The sequence below is a fragment of the Solea solea genome, chromosome 15, assembly GCF_958295425.1.
Source record: "Solea solea chromosome 15, fSolSol10.1, whole genome shotgun sequence".
In the NCBI taxonomy this organism is placed as follows: Eukaryota; Metazoa; Chordata; class Actinopteri; order Pleuronectiformes; family Soleidae; genus Solea; species Solea solea.
Window position 1 is genome coordinate 19,028,845 of NC_081148.1, and position 17,595 is coordinate 19,046,439.

General features: G+C 42.0%; 1 protein-coding gene across 1 annotated transcript; it reads left to right on the forward strand.

Annotated features, from left to right (window-relative positions):
- The first annotated feature begins 3 nt into the window (after positions 1-3).
- LOC131474383 (metal transporter CNNM1) lies at positions 4-15,448 on the forward strand. Its single transcript, XM_058652211.1, has 10 exons — positions 4-1,453; positions 6,808-6,951; positions 8,798-8,938; positions 9,148-9,317; positions 9,491-9,590; positions 11,243-11,388; positions 11,879-12,125; positions 13,439-13,543; positions 14,472-14,573; positions 15,359-15,448. Exons 1-10 carry the CDS (start codon positions 4-6, stop codon positions 15,436-15,438), a joined length of 2,685 nt encoding a protein of 894 aa, XP_058508194.1. The 3' UTR covers positions 15,439-15,448.
- The last annotated feature ends 2,147 nt before the right edge of the window (positions 15,449-17,595 follow it).

Here is a 17,595-nt window from a genome sequence, read left to right on the forward strand (position 1 = left end):
AGCATGATGGCTGCGGATGCTGCGGATGCTCTCTGCAGCATCCTCCTCCTCCTGCTGCATCCGCGCCGACTCTCCATCCTCCTCCTCACCGCCACCCTCTCCTCTCTGCCAGGTCCCGCGGCGCCGCTGCTCGGTGTCCGGCCAGAGGACACCCAGAGCGGGGAGCTGTCCGTGCAGGACGGGGTGATAAGAGCCACCGAGGGCACTCGTTTCATGCTTAGGGTTTACTACTCCGCATCTGCAGCCGCGGTGCATCCCAACATCACCGGCAGACCTGACACCGCTGCTGCCGCCCCGTGGATTGCGTTCATAGAGGAGGCAGGTGGGGATGGCGCGGCTGCGGAGAGGCTGCTCCGGTTCAAAGGAAACCCGTGTGAAGAGGAGGCTGCCCGGAGCTCTGATATCGAGCTGCTGGGTTCTTTCAGGTCCACCTCAAGTCACAACTCCGTGTTGGTGGAGCTGCTCGCCAAAGACCTGCGCAGGGGCGAGCGGATCAAATACTACTCCATGTGCGCGTTCGATGGAGTGAAATGGGAGCATTTCAGCACCAAAGACTTTTGGCTGGCAGTGGTCGAGAGACCTCCAGAGGCGGATGCTTGGCTACAGGCAGGTGTCTCCGTGCTCCTACTGGCGCTGTCTGCGCTCTGCAGCGGGCTGAACATCAGCATGCTCGCTCTGGACCCCGTGGAGCTGCGGGTCCTGCAGAACAGTGGCACAGAGAAAGAGCAGAAATACGCACAGAAAATAGAGTCGGTGCGTAAACATGGCAACTACATCCTCTGCACCGTGGTGCTGGGCAACGTGCTGACAAACACGTGCTTTGTGGTGTGGATGTGCCAGATTCTAGGGATGACTGCTCTCTCAACTGCCTTCTGCACTTTGGGGATATTCTTTATTGGCGAGATTTTGCCTCACTCCGTGGCGTCCAGACACAGCCTCGCCATCGCCTCCAAGACCCTCTGCGCCACCCGCCTGCTGATGCTGGTGTTTTTCCCCATCGCCTACCCAGTGTCAAAGATTCTCGACATCATGTTGCACCAAGAAATCAGCAACTTCTACACCAGAGAGAAGTTGGTGGCCATGCTGCGCGTCACTGATCCATACCACGACCTGGTCAAAGAGGAGCTCAACATCATCCAGGGGGCTCTGGAGCTGAGGACCAAGACCGTGGAGGACGTGCTGACCCCGCTGTCAGACTGCTACATGCTCTCCTCGGACGCCGTGCTAGATTTCTGCACCATGTCCGACGTGATGCAGAGTGGCTTCACCCGGATCCCGGTCTATGAGAACGAGCGTTCCAACATCGTGGACATCCTGTTCGTGAAGGACTTGGCCTTCGTGGACCCCGACGACTGCACCCCACTGAAAACGATCACCCAGTTTTACAAGCACCCCATGCACTGCGTGTTCAACGACACCAAACTAGATGTGATGCTGGAGGAATTTAAAAGAGGTGAGTTCCCTTTTTGTTTGTGTTTCCATGATAAGAACTTTGAAGTGACCTCTGAGGGAGTCAGTGAGGTGTTTTATGATGAACCGTCTCTACCTCCTGATACTAGGAGGTCATCTTCACAGTGGGTCTCTGCAGGGTAAGACTTTGAAAAAGCAGTGTGAGCCATATGTGAAATCTGATAGTGTGTCACACACTGAGTTCAGTTCAGTTCAGGCAGAGGTTAGAGGCTCTGTGAGTTCTGTGAACTACATCTACCCCTAACTCAGATGGATGGATAGATAGATTTCTCTATTTAAATCAGGGGTTACAAACATACAGATCACAGGCCAGAACCGGCCCATCAGAGGGTCCAATCTGGCCTGCAGGCTGAATATGTGAAATTACTTTAATGTCAAATTATATTATTTTTCAGTTCCACATATCTGTGACTAAATGTTTTGTGTCTTTGTAGATTCACTGTGATCTTACACACGTATAAATGGTAAAACTTAGGCATAATATTGTTGAAATTTCAGGTTGACACCCCTGACTTAAACCATAATTAGGATCACTGAAAAATGTTGTTGGCTGGTCTTACAGTGTAACAACATTTCAACAGGAGTCTGTCTTCAGGAAACCCATTGAATCTCACTGCTTTCTTTCTGCTGCGACTCAAACTGTTTTACTGTGATAAGCATCTTTGCTGATAAGTGCATCCACTGTGTTACTGTGTTACAGCACTCTGTCTCTCATATACACACGCACCGATAGCATCTGTTCACGACAGGGGGAAAGTGTGTCGTGTCTCTCCGGGGGACACCATTCACTCCTGATGATAACACTGAATAATATGATTCTGAATGGATGCTCTGTAGTGAAAGACTCCTCAAACTGCTCGTCTGACTCCATCACACTGGGGAAACCAGAGTCACAGTGTCTGAGAGGCTACTGGATCAAATGTTACATAAGGATTTCATTGACGTTGGTGTGTGTTGAGGGGATTAAGATTTAAATCTGTTTCATTGACAAAGGAAGCTCAATAGATATCAGCCGGAGGAAGCAGCTGTCCAGTCGGACTGTGAAAGGTGGAAGAGTGGACACTGTCAGGAATTTCAGTGAATTCCATCACAACTTAATCTTCCTTAGTAAGGATGTCATTGGTTAAAGTTAATGTGACTAGTTGGATTATATTAAAGATAATTCAATTAAAAAGATCTAATAATAACCAACTTTTTTTTGTACATCATTACCTAAACCACATTTACTTAGAGGACTGGAGTTTGCAGAATGATGATAGAATTCACAAGGTTTCTTGAATGCACTTTGTAGCTGTTCTTCTAAGCCCAACACAATGTGGATCTCACTGAAGTCGTGCCATTTACCGGGTTCTTTGAATGCATCTCGTTAGCTGCTCCTCTAGCTCTTTTCTTGTAGCGGAAAACTTCCCTCTGACAAAATTATGTCTGACGTTGAAACTTAATTAAAACTCTTATCTTTTACGCTTACTCAAGCACTAACGAATATTTGAAAATATGCTCCCTATTGCTCAGTATAATGGATTGTGAAGCACGAGCTCTGCATTTGTGTCTTTTGTAATAGTAAGTAAGTTGGAAAGGTCAGGCATGTGGTGACTTTGAAGCACCTTCCTCTCCGCAGGTCACTGCCATCCAAGCCTGCAGAGCGACCATAAAATATTCAGCTCCAACCTTTTTCTCTTTCCCTTCTCACCTTTTTCTAACTTTGCTCTCGTGGATTAAAAACTCCCGCTGTTCAGGAAGTCAGGCTGGAAGCTGTGAAGATGTCTCGGTGAGAAGGGGGATGATTAGGAGCGAGGCCTGTGTCAGGGGAAAAGATGGAAATGTCACCACTGGTGTTTGAAATGTATAAACATACAGCAGGTGAACATGTATACAGCAGACTGCACTCTTTACTTTACGCTGATACACTTTGATTTTATGAAAGTGTTTTAAACGTACAAAATTTATTACATAATTATCTTAAGTAAAAATAGCTAATCAACTTCCCGATATAAAAAGTACCCAAGATTATGCAAACTGTCTGTAATGGTATTTTATCAATCCATTAACATTATACTGTATAGTTAACTTCACTTCACTTTCTGGATCATTTAATTTACAGCACTATCGTTAACATTTTAACCCTTAGAACACAGAACATTATAGGCTGCATTTTTTCTCATTACTATATTAACGTATATACAGTGTATCTATGTATAAGTATCCTTTTTTTTCAGCACAACCTATAGGCAATCTGATGAAATGACTATATAACACACCTGAGCAAAAAGTACTTAAAAAAATAAAAATAAGTTTCATGTACACAAAAAAGAGATCAAACTGTTTTCAAAGCTTTAAATTGCAAAAACTTGAATAAATATATTATAACAGTGACTAATAACCATAAAAAACATAAATATCATGTCATGGCAGCCACAAAACTCTCTCTAAAATCAGTCTATGCATGCTACTGAAGAAAAAAAAAAACAAGCTTAGTGAGCGCTAAAGGTTAATAACTTGATCTAATATTTTATGTGTCGTCTGGAAACTATGGAAATCAAAGGTCCAGTGTGTAACATTTAGGTTGGCAGAAATTGAACGTACTGTACGACCCATAAAGGTACATTTGTATGTGTATGTATTCACTTAAAATGAAGCATTTGGTTTTCTTAGCTTTAGAATAAGTATAAACTTTTGTACTTGCTTTACGGAGGCCACCATCTCACACTGCCATGTTTCTACATGTCCAGTCAGACCATGCGTACTGCATTTTGAAACAGAAGTGTACTACACAAACGAAGAACAACAGCCTTTCTAGTATGTGAAGGCCGCCGTAGTTCCCTGATATGCTAAAGAAAGGGAAGGACAAGTTGTCTCTTTGTTACAATCTGCAGACTCGCCGTTAGATATCAATAATCCTTTACACACTGGACCTTTAAAGAATGTTGTGGTGTGAGAAATACATGTTGTAGACATACATTCAAAGTACAAGGGCAATTTTAACAGCTCAGTATTTAATCATGAGTCACTTTCCACTAACCTTTTGTCAAAACTAAATAGAGAAGGCAGCCATGATGAGTAAATGTGTGCAAAAGATGTGTGTGTGTGTGTGTGTGTGTGTTTGTGTGTGTGTGTTTGTGTGTGTACATGATGTGTGTTAATCTGGAAGGAAAGACTTGCTGCAGGCGGAGATATAAACAATGCTTGGATTCCTTCTGTGGCGTCTGAAATGTTTGTGGAAAACAGCAAATATGCACATAATGCACAATCATATGCACGCATATTATGCAAGAGAACACATGGAGTTCAACGAGTGTGGAGGAGCCTGGAAAACTGGCAAGAGAGGAGACGTTGGGGGGGGGGGGGGGGGGGGGGCATCCACCATGGTGGACCCAGTTTTGCCTTGGGCATGTGTGTCTGCATGTGTGACTCTGTTAAGTGTGTGTGTGTCTCCTCTTCTGCAAGACTATTATGTAACATAGGAATGATGTAATGCAGTGTCAAGGCGCATCAGCAGCCGAGGGCAAATCTAACTCTGACTCACCTGAGCTCTTCAGGCAAACTGACCTGAGTGATGAGTTAAAAAAAAAACAACAAAAAGTCTCACACCGTTCCACATTTAGAAATGACTACCTGTGATTCAATCTGGGTTAGTTTTTTTTCCTCTCTTGTGGCTGTGGATTAAAGCATTTGATCCATTTTATCCCTTGGCAGTGATCTTCCTAAATCAGCCCATCTCCCATGAGCCACTGATTTTGTTTATTTATTTGAAATCTGTGTCTCATTGACATCACACGTTTGGTTAGATAACTTTAAAAGTTAACACTTCACATGACTTTACAGGAACGATATGGTTATAGTTTGGTCATCGTTTGTAATAATTATTTATATAGTAATCACAAGGTAATAGCATGGTAATAACAATGTGAGTTACTTTATAAATTGATTTAGTATAATATTATCTCCTTATTACTAAACTGTATTACAAATAAGACAATATTGTTATATCACAATACTACCATGTTGTTACGGTAACTGTAACGTAGCTACTGCTCCTTAAAAGTTTAACAATGGTGACATAGCAAATATTGACATTAACATATATTATTGCACAATAGCTGATTTAAAGGTGCATTGTGTAAAACAGAAATTGTAGCTGAATATTTACATATTTACTGTACTTTACTTTGTAAGTTGCATTTCTAGCAACTTTTACTTTTACTCCACCGCATTTCCTCTAACTAACGTTCTTACTCGTTACTATCAAATAAAATCACAAGAAGAGCTTTTCTAGTCTTGATGATCGGCTTTACATGACAGTTTTGCCATTCACCCATTCACATGCTGTAACATGGAGTTAAGTGTCTTGCTCAAGGACACATATAGACTAGCAGAGTGAGGAATTTAACCCACAACCTTCCCGTTGAACAACAACTCGCCCCACCACTGAGCTAAAATGATACTTAAGTACAGTAAATGTCATATACTTTAAGTAACTTTTATGTAAGTAATATTATTTTAAAAAAAGGGACTTCAACTTCATTTTCCTGGTATGATACTTGTACTTACTGAAGTAAGACTGAATATTCCTCACCTAAGTGTGTTGGAGAACATATTATGTAGCCTTCACTCAGCATCAAAGCACCAAAAAAAGATGTTCAGTTTGTCCATTGTGGGTTATTGTAAAAACATGGCGGTCCATAATGGCTGCCTCTGTAGAGCTGAACCGGCTCCTCATATAAACATAAAAGGTTCATTCTGGGATAATGAAAAACAACAATTCACAATTCAACTATATCACCTAAAGTTTACATACTGGACATTTAAAAAGTGATGCTATATTTGAGTGGAACATGATCTGCTATTGCAAGTCCAATAGCCGTAGCTGTCTTTCCTGTCATGTTTGATTTCAGTGGTGTCGCAGCTTTCTTGTCACATTTGCTTTATCAACTCATTCCAGATGAAGGAGCACTGGGTCTGCTTGTGGATGTATAAAGTGTGTGTGTGTGTGTGTGTGTGTGTTGTGTTTGTGCGTGTTTATAGGGGCAGCGGCGGCAGCAGCATGAGCAGTGTAGTCAGCAGATGCAGGCGTCCCCAAACTGATTGTGTAATCTTAGAGTTTACGTAAGGTCCAACCGAACTGCCAAAATGTCTTCACACTAATCCTCCAATGTCAAATTGCTTCTTGTCTGAGTTCCATTTGGTCTGTCAATGCAGGTTTTTTTTATTTTTTTTATCTTGCATGCTGTTAACTCATTTTATTTCCATTTCAGTGACGTTGCCTTCCAAATTGTGTGATAAGCACAAGCTCACATTGTGAAACCAATTTTTACCGTTTTACTTTTCTGTTGGACGCAGGTAAATCACACCTGGCTGTGGTGCAGAGGGTGAACAGCGAGGGCGTGGGAGACCCCTTCTACGAAATGATGGGCATCGTCACTCTGGAGGACGTCATCGAAGAGATCATCAAGTCTGAGATCGTGGATGAGACAGACCTGTACAGTATGTGTGCTGTAAAAAAAAATCAATAAGTTAAAATGTGTTATTTTATGACTCCAGGGTTTAAAATCCTTTGTTCAGACTTAAGTGAGTGAGACAAACTTAGCAAAGGTGGCAGTATAGACCAGCAGCTCCTGCTATCCTTTCACCTTTAAATGCTTATTTTCATAATGGGCTTTGGTGCAGTTAAAAGCACACTTTATAAATGTCAGATTCCAGTCAGAGCAGGCTGTCTAATGGTGAGACAAAGCATGTAAACGCATTCATAAGATATTGTTGACTTCAGCAGGCATAGATTTTTATTAGGTGAGCCTTTTGTTATGTAGTTAAAATCATTTTTTTCATTGTGTTCCAAAGTCTCTGTGTCTCAGGCTGGTTTTTGAAATTGTTGGCAAATCACGTTGGCAAAGTCTGTGCTGACTATGTGTTAGTACCTAATACAATCACACTTTATAAAACCTGAACTCTCCCCTTAATATAGCTATGGATCCATTTTATTTTATTTCCAGCTCCCACATTGAAGAGATTATCTCTCAGTCTGTCATGGCAACTGATGATTGGTCACATCGTGGTAAAAAAATATAGTTATAGTTACTAAATATAGTGTCACTTGTATAATTTAATGTCGCTACCATCTACTCTACTTATGTTTTCATTTTAAACTACTGATTCTGCTTTCGTCTCCCTCCCGCTTCCACTACCAGTCTCATGCGTAATTAAATAACGCGAATAAATGTCCCAGCCTCACAGATAATCTCCTTAATCCGCTCATCTTTAATTGGCTAGAAGGCTCTGCACTGAGAGGAATTTATATGTCACACCCCCTTCATTCCGGGCCACACGGTGGTGTAGTGGTTAGCACTCTCGCCTTGCAGCGAGAAGACCCGGGTTCGAGCCCCGGTTGGAACAAGGGCCTTTCTGCATGGAGTTTGCATGTTCTCCCTGTGTGTGCGTGGGTTCTCTCCGGGTACTCCGGCTTCCTCCCACAGTCCAAAAACATGCAATGTGGGGATAGGTAAATTGGACACTCCAAATTGACCATAGGAGTGAGTGTGAGAGTGAATGGTTGTTTGTCTCTATCTGTGTGTGGCCCTGCGATGGACTGGCGAACTGTCCAGGGTGTACCCCGCCTATCGCCCGATGTAGCTGAGATTGGCACAGCACCCCCCGCGACCCTCTGGTTGAGGATAAAGCGGTAGATGATGACTGACTGACTGACCCCCTTCATTCCACATCCGATCTGGTCTTTGCCACATGCAGATATTTTTAATATTTACATGCCACAGTTAGAGGGGGAAAAAAAATCCACTTATTGTGTGTGAGGCAGTCTCTGCCATAGGTGCACTTGTGTGGGTGTTCAAATCCTGCTTTTTTTTTTAAATTTTGTTTGCACGCTTTAATGTGCATAATTATGTGTGTGTGTGTGTGTGTGTGTATATATAGCACAGTGGAGCTAATCTCTCCAGATTTTGCACTTTAGGCATTTATAGCAGCAGCTGTTCCCACTGATGCTATCGTTAGAATACGGTATTATACTATAGTACTATATAATAATGTAGTATTTAATAAAGTACATCTGTAAATAATTCATTATGATACATTTGTTTGCAAAGCAATCTCAATCAATCTGTATTTGCAAATAAAATGCTACAAATAAGAATAAAAATAATGTATAAAAAGGTTTTTGTTAGCATTGGACATAAAAGGCTGTGTCACTGGCACAGAGTAGCGGCTAATGCTTGTGTTGTGCATAAAAAAAAAGCTGTTTATCACACTGTATATGTAATAATGTGAAATCTGCTGCGTACGCTGAGCACTTTTATGACTTGCAATCTGTGTCTGTTTACAGCTGATAATCGCACTAAAAGGCGAGTGTCCCACCATGAGAGGAAACAACAAGATTTTTCTATCTTCAAACAGGGAGAGAATGAGCTGAAGGTGAAGGTTTCACCCCAGCTGCTGCTTGCAACACACCGCTTCTTGGCTACAGGTACTTAAAGGAATACTTAGGGGTAGTATTTAGTATTCTTTTCTTTGTTACGTGCCAACTAGTGAAGTATTCCCTTAAAGTGTGTTTCTCTATTTGTGAACTTTTGGATTGCAGGATTAAAAAAAAAAAGTATTTTAAGCTCTTTCCTTGACTCGTGTTTTGGTGTGTGTGTGTGTGTGTGTATGTGTCTGTATTTCTCTGTCTGGCAGAAGTGGAGCCCTTTAGGCCGTGTCACCTGTCAGAGAAGATCCTGCTGCGTCTCATCAGGCATCCCAGTGTTGTGCAGGAGCTGAAGTTCAACCCCAAGAACAAACACTCCTCTCAGCACTACCTCTTCCAGAGGAACAAACCTGTCGACTACTTTGTCCTCATCCTGCAGGTAAGTCTGAAACAGAACTGCAGTGACATGAATTCCTATTAGTCTCCATTTCTATTTATTGTGCGCTTTCCAGCGTGTGAAGCTCCATTAGATGAGTAATCAGCTCAGCGCTCACACACAATGAGCATAAACCTCACACCTCACGCATGTTAATGGCTGTGTTGGTGTTGCAGGGACGTGTGGAGGTAGAGATCGGCAAGGAGGCGCTCCGCTTTGAAAACGGAGCATTTTCCTATTATGGGATGCCAGCACTCATCCCATTAATGCCTATTGGTAAGTAAACATGCACAGGAAGCAAAGCTGTTGAATGAAGGAACTCATACTGAGCCTAATGGTGATGATGATGATGACATCGCTGGGAGTTCAGTAATAATGCTCATAAAACTAATGCAGTGCAGGTGGTGGACGTGTTTTTTCTTACAGTGAAAATCCCACCCAGTGTTTGCGTAGCATCAGCCCACAAGAGCGGCGGCGACAGCCGTGGGAAGAAAGTAATTAAAAAGAAGTGATTTCAGAGATTTCCCAGTGGGAGGACATGACCTGCACAGGATTATATGAAATCCAGCTAAGACTGCGGCACAAGCAGAAACCCCCCATCCCTCTCCCTCTCCCTCTCCCTCTCTCCATGTGATGTGCAGGGTCAGCTTAAAACAATTTGGACGATACCACACTTACATAACAGTGAATTTCTTCCTAAGCAACAGCAGAAATAACATCTGAAAATACCTGTTTTATTTCCTGCTTTAAAAATATCTCCCTCTCTCTCTCTCTGAGTCGTTGCCTTGTAAATGACCTGAGAAGAAAAGCATTTCTTGCTGCTCATTTAAACTGTAATTAGCACCAAACCTTGTAGAATACGATGTGAATGGAAAAGGACATTCTATATTTCTGTAGTTGCTGCTGAAACGAAGATGTGGCCCTTCTCTCTTTCTCTCATACCTTTGATTTATCTGAGTAAATTACAATAACAATATCTTTAAGAGCATGGCACTTTACAGAATGAGGTTAGAGGTCACGGGAGGAGGAGGAGTCCATCAATAAACAATGGCAAAAGTATTGCGTGTAAGGATTAGTGACATCTAATGGTGAGAATGCAGAATGCAACAAATGTGGCACTCCACTCCACAGACGGAAAGGATGAAAACTCTCCCATTGACTTTCTCTGCTGTTTCCCTCTCCCTCTTCATTTGTTTATGCAGCAGTCTCTCCTTTAATTGCTTAGTAAGCCTTTGCTTCAACGTGACAAACACACGTCTATGGCTGCCTCGGTAAAACAAGAGCTTTAAAGGGTTATTTTAAGCTCAAGAAAAAAGCAAATGAGTTCAATTTGAAAGTGATTATACACATACTTACACATACATACATACTTGTGGAGATGTTCTGCCAATAAGCCCTCATAAAGGGTCACATACTGGAAATTTAAACGATGATATTTTTATTAATTTTAGTCCTTTTTTACATTTTTAATTTTACTGTGATGCACTTCTACTGAACAATGACTTTCCTCAAGGCAGGAGAAAAAGACTGCAGTGTATGTAACTTTAGCCCAGCAAGTACAAATGATATTGACTATTAAGACTATTAAGATTCTATTTTTACCCCTGTGCGCTACACACAGACACAGGAAATGCACTGGAACTATAGACAGGGTTCAGACATTTTTCATAAGGTCGAATTCAAACACTTTCTATGTCCATTTTCAATTTACACCTATGATTTCCTACGAATATATACAGAGGAGAAATCTATTTGTTGTGAAAGAAATACAGTTACAATCTCAGGAATTTCCAAGCACTTTCTCTAAGATCCAAGGACTTTTCAAAACCTGAAAACCAAACATTACATTTTCCAAGCACCTGCGTGAACCCTGTGAAGAGCATTTTGACTGAAACATCAATGATTTTTTTTCATCTGCTCTGTTTCAGGTCGCAGGTACAGTTCCCGCAGCAGTGGCCTGAACCAATCAGATTCCTTACTGAGTGGGGGCAGCATGGGTCAACTCACCGCAGGAGGAGGCATCTACTTACCAGACTACACAGTTCGACAGCTCACAGACCTGCAGATCATCAAGGTCACGAACATTAATGACTACATGCACACACAACACAGAAACACACTGTATGGGGGGGGGAAAAAACAACAACACGTCATATCATTGTACAGTACATCGGGCCTATACATAATTACACTACAATTAAATGTGTAATTTCCTGCACAAAGAAGTTTAAAAAAGCAACTGAAATGCCGAACTCTGACTATTTAATCTGCAAAAGAAAATTCTAACTCTTCCTCTGCTGCCTTTGATATGTCTCAATCCCTGGTTGTGACTGAACACAGACATCCTGTCCTCCATTCACCCTCGCTCCTTTAATCACTGCGGATAATTGTGCTCCGTTTAAAGCATAAATATTTTAGGCTTTAATGACGGATGTGCCCCCTCTCGCCTCACCTCTCCTCCCCTCTCACCAACACGGTCCACGTTTCCTGCTGCCCGCAAACACTGCGATGAGCTACAGCCGTGCACGTGCTTTATCTAAATGTACTGTAAATGATTCCCACAGATCACCAGGAACCACTACCAGAACGCCCTCATGGCCACCAGGATGGACGGCTCCCCTCAGACGCCGCCGGACACAGTGGATCCTGACGCTAAAGGGAGAGCAGTGGTCCCAGAAGCTCGCTCACACAGCATCGCCCTCCCGCTCACGCATACACACACTCGGCTGGGGCTGGCACGCCTCGCACATCTGCATCCCTACGGCGGCCTTCGCAGCACCTCCCAGCTTAATCAAAGAAATCGAATTGTTCGTAAGTAGTGGAGAAGCTTTCTCACAACATGGTGATGATAATATAAAAATACTGCCTACAGCACATATATCTAAAAAAAATACTTCCTACATTTGAGCAGTATTCTTCATTCTTCACCCAGGCAAGAGAATTTATAGGAGCATTATAACACTTATCCTTTTAGTTAGATGATGGTCGATGATGATGATGATGGTGATGATGATGAGTCTCTGTGAACAAGAGCAATATGAAGCCCTCAACTTTAAATGGCACACTAGCTCCATGAAGCTTAACTGAATTCCTGTGTCTTTGGCATCCTAAAAATAATTAAAAAAACAATGATCTGATGATTGTAAAAAAATGTACTTTCTCATGGATGTTCTCCCCATGTGTGCTTGGGTTTTCTCCTGGTTCTCCAGTTTCCTCACACTGTCCAAAAACATGCAGATTTAGGGATTAGGTCAATTGGACACTCTAAATTGGTGCGAGTGTGACTGTACCGTGCTGGGATTGGCGCTGGTGGCAATCCCAGCAGGCTTAAAACAATGAATCGTCCCTCATGTCTCACATATCATGAAAAGAAATGGGAGATGAAATAGCACAGAAGACAAAAAATAGCATAACCTAAGGCAAAGGACAGTTTTAATCTTTCTTTACTTAATTTACGATATGATTAAAGTCAAAAACACCAACACAGTGACTCACTCACAAAACTAAACTGCAAACGTACGGCACCAACCAATCTGCAACGGTCTCACCGCTTGAAGGATTTCTCACAGACCAGCTGTCTTACACTGAGAGCCACATGTCACCCAATCTGACTGAGTGACAATTAGAAAAGTTGTTGGACAGATGGTTGATAAGCAGTAGCGTTTGAATTTTTGAGGTTTCATCACTTCAGCGTCCTGTTGTCCTGGTTGAAGCTCACTTTCATGTGGATTGTAAAACCTATTTTCCTAACCTTTATCTTCAATTCAGTTCACTTTTGAAAAAATACGGTTTGTCCCCCAAGAGGACGATTTAAGGCAAGTGGGACTGGGAACAAAACAACAACAAACAGTGTATTAACAACGTACACATTTCTGAAATACAAACACAGGAACACAACAAGAATAAAGAAGTCTAAAAACAGACTTCTTTAATGAATGATTAAGTGGATTCATTAAGTGAAATGACATACAGGCAGTCATTAAATATCTCATATGCCTTTCTGAGAGACTTATCCCTTTTGAATTCAACCTTCTAGTGAACTCATGAACTGATCAGCAGAGTCTCTAGCTCCCTCTGCAGGCAGAGCTGTAAAAACACTGCTGATTACTCTGACTCTTTCACAGGCAGTAAATCTGACGGACAGCGGAGTCCTAATGACACCGTGTTCCTCCGCATGGATGAGATTCCCTACATCCACGAGGACAGACCGGAGAATTATGGGGAAAATGGTGAGAGCTGCTCCAGGCGTCCAACTCGATGTATATCTCAATTTTAGTATGTCACAAGTCAGTGGTTTTTAGTGGCAAATATGTGTAAATGTGTCAATATTCTACACACTACGTCAGGTTACCTAATAATGTAAATAAGGAATGGTTCACAGGAGTCACGGTTTGATTCGTTACTAACAAGGCAATGTGGAGAGAAAGCCTTGCTGCTAATGTTTACATTTATTTAAATGCATTTTTAACAATAGTACAAGTTACACAATGACAGTATTATTGGTGTGAATGATGATATTAATATTTACATCTGTGTGGCAGGGAGCTGCTGTGTGTGTGTGGGTGTGTGTGTGTGTGTGTGTGTGCGTGTACTTGTATTTATATCTTTGTGAGGTCTTAGTGGGGATGTTTTGTCTGTGGCCCCGCAACAGGTTAAGACCTGGTTTTAGGGTTAGGCTTAGAATTGGGTTGTGCAGTTGTGATGGTTAAGGTTACGGTAAGGGGCTAGGGAATATATTATGTCACTGATGTGTCCTCACTAAGATATAAAAACAAGTGTATGTGTGCATTTGTGTGTGTGTGTGTGACCTTGTCCGGACCAGGATAAGTCCTCATGGAGACCAAAACCTGGTCCTAATGAGGCAGAACCTCATTTCTGAGGAAGTGGTTAAGCTTAGGGCACACATTGGAATTGTGGTTTGGTTTGAGTTAGACATTAACTGGTTACGGTTATAACTATATTTATATTAAAACCTTCAACCGCTTGTTTTTGTTCTTACAACCATAAACAGCATGAAACACTGAAGTGTCTCTCTCTTGTCTCTTGTGATCTCTCTCAGTGTTTTACATCGTAAAACTGCAGGTCTGTGGAATGGTGTTACTGCGTCATTTCAACTGCGTCCCCCTCCATCATGTCACGCTCCTATGTTTCTTTCAGATGTGCCTACAGAGTTCCAGCCGTCCACCTCTCCCCTCATCAGCTCCGCGTCTCTGTCCAGCTCTGAAGAAAACATTGGAAAGAAGCTCCTGCGGAAACTGAGTGAGTGAGCCATTTGTCACGGCACCGATGCGACAGCTCGCCCCCACACATGGCCGTCAGATGTGCCCAAAAACTTTTCTGTCACACATAGCAACAGTGCCGGGTGTTTCTTAGCAACAGGTGATGTGTCATGTCTCCTTCCTGCACACCAGATCCTCCAGATGCATTTGTCCTTGCCAGCATGGATACAATATGACTAATTATTTTTAATGTATTCATTTGAGGCTGTGCTTCTGAGTCAAGGCTCTCTACTACTTCTGCTGCTGCTCATACAGTCTTTTTTGCCAACCTAGCTGTTAATAACACAGTTGTGCTGATGTCAGAAACAGCCGTTTCAAAAACATAGCTCCAACTGTGTTGTGCTCCGCATTGAGGAAGAAGGAAGGAGGCTGCGACATGACTCACTTAAAACACTGCTGCTTTTTATTTTAAACTTTTTCACACCCACTTTTGGCATTTTTCCTCCTCTCACTTAAAACAAGTCTGCTCAGCCGACACGACGACTGCAGCGGGGCAAACATGCAGCATGTTCTGGTCACATGATGAAGCGGCACATGTGCTGCTTAGTGAAGCATTTACGTGCCACAAACGGTTTATCGATTTTACCTTTTTTCCAGTAATTGAACTAGTGATTTTTGACCACCTAACCAATACAGACAGCATTGTAACGCTGACTGATTAGTTTTCTTTTACTGCAGTGAAGCAAAAGTAAAGAAGAGAATACCGTTTCAGGCAGGTACTTGAAATGGCAATGACCTCAATTTCAGCATGTTCTCTGTTTCTAGGTAACAAGAGGAGGAAAAAGTCTCGGGACGGAGAAAATAGTTTGGAGGAAGGCTCCGAGAAAGCACTAGTGACAAGCTAGCACAGTGGCACGGAGGAAGAGGGATGACGACCTTCCTCCTCATCAACATCACCCGCTAGACATCCTCACTACATAACAAATCCTTCATCATCTCCCAGGAGACGGGACCTGTCCGCTGCTGTAGCCACTGATAATTCTCAGGTCCACACTCTCCAACTGATGAGTCCGACTTCTCATCTTTTAAAATGACAATTTGGATAAATCTCAACAACTTTTTATTTGGGCTTGTGTGGCCTTACACCCGACTGTACGGATCCCAGTGTGTTCTGCAGTTAATGAGGCTTCAATTTATAATGTCATCACATTTATGAGTATTTTAATAACTAACGATGCGATCAAGCCCAACCTGGGCAAGCTTTCGCATTTTACTTGAACAATGAATCGAGGTTGTATTCAGAAATATGTATTGTTTATCATTACGAGGGAGTTCTCAAATACTAAAACGTGGTCTGTATTAATTTCTGCCACTGAATGCCAAAATAACTCAACACACTAACCTACAGCCTTTGGACAAGCACAAACACAGTCATTCTTAACTCAATAACTTCTCAGTTTGGATGACTGCTTGGTGCATACTGTAAAATCTTAATTTGAAATAGTAATTTGAAGACAGCAATATAAGGCATCAGTAAAGGCCTTGGACTCATCACCACATTTGCACACATTGTACTGTACACAGACAAGACTGGAGAGGCTGGGACCAAAATAACTGAGCAGATATCCAGTCCAAAAAAATAAAATAAAACAACATGAACAAAGCAGGTGCAAGAGGGAACAGCAGGTATCAAGTCCTGAAAGTGACAAAGGGGACTGGGAGACTGGAACCACACGGGAGGCTGGGATAATTGGACACAGGTGAAACACACCAAAGTGGGACAGACAATCACAGAAGGATGTAGGATACCCAACAACAACAACAACAACAACAACAACAACAACAACAACAACAACAACAACAACAACAAAAGGACAGTTTTAAAAAGTCTAAAAATCCAAATAGTCATTTGGAGAGGTTCCCATATCAGCAGATCGTGACACATGTGGGTCTTCTCCATGTTATTGCTTGTTTCCTGTTAATTTCCCCTGAAAAAAAAATCACACCTTTCTTTGTGCATATGTAGCCGCATGGACACAGTTTCAGCGTTCTCTCGTCCACCTGTTCTGTTGACGTTGATCTTTTGACATGCAAGCAATTCATTATCCAATTTCACTGTCAACTGTCTACCATTGGCTATTACATCCGCCACTTTATCAGCCGTTTACACTGTTTCAAAATAACATAAGAGTTTGAGGTTTTTTTTTTAATCTCTGGGATTAGGGGTACAAATCAATAAGTCGTTGCTACTTGCATGTTTGTTTAAGCTGCTTTTACCTTAGAGGTTGTAAAACTCGTTGTTTTTCTATGTGCATGCTTAGGTCAAATGGATGCATGAATAGGATGATAGCATTTAGCATTTTCTTCACCCCACCAGAAATGTGATAAATCTTAGTCTCCTATAGGTCTTAAAGCGACACAATGTAGGATTTCAACCTTCAAATAATGTCTCACAGGGTGAATGGCACCTCTGTCAAAGTCTGAGCAGGTCTGCATCACATGCACAGACACAAAAAAACAAGAACATTCTACTTTACAGCATTTTCTGGGGTTAGTTTTTGTTTTTAATATATTAAAAATAAAAAACAGTATAATCATATTTGTATCAAATGCTATAGAATAGGCTACTGTATGTGGACTGAAGACATGGTTGTTTTTATATTACAAGTCCCGCTACAGAGTTCACCTTCAACCATCACTGTCAACAACTGTGGCGGTGACCCCGAGAGCAAATCCTACATTGTGTTACTTTAATTTAACCTCACAAAGTGTTTAAGTGAGTTAAAGGTCCTGTGTGCTTCAAAAACGCACATACACTGTGTGTAGAAACATGGCAACACAAGTTGGCGGCCTCTGTACAGCAAGGCCCCTGCCTAAAGTAGATACTGACCAGACTATTTTATATTTTAAGGTGATTTTACTGTATGAGAACATAGTTACGGGTAGTCAGCTATATCAAAGTTACACACTGGACATTTAAGGAAAGAGTGAAGCTCCAATTTAAAGTATTTGTTTTAAAGAAATTATTTTGAACACAGGTTTGGGGAACTGTACATAGTGAG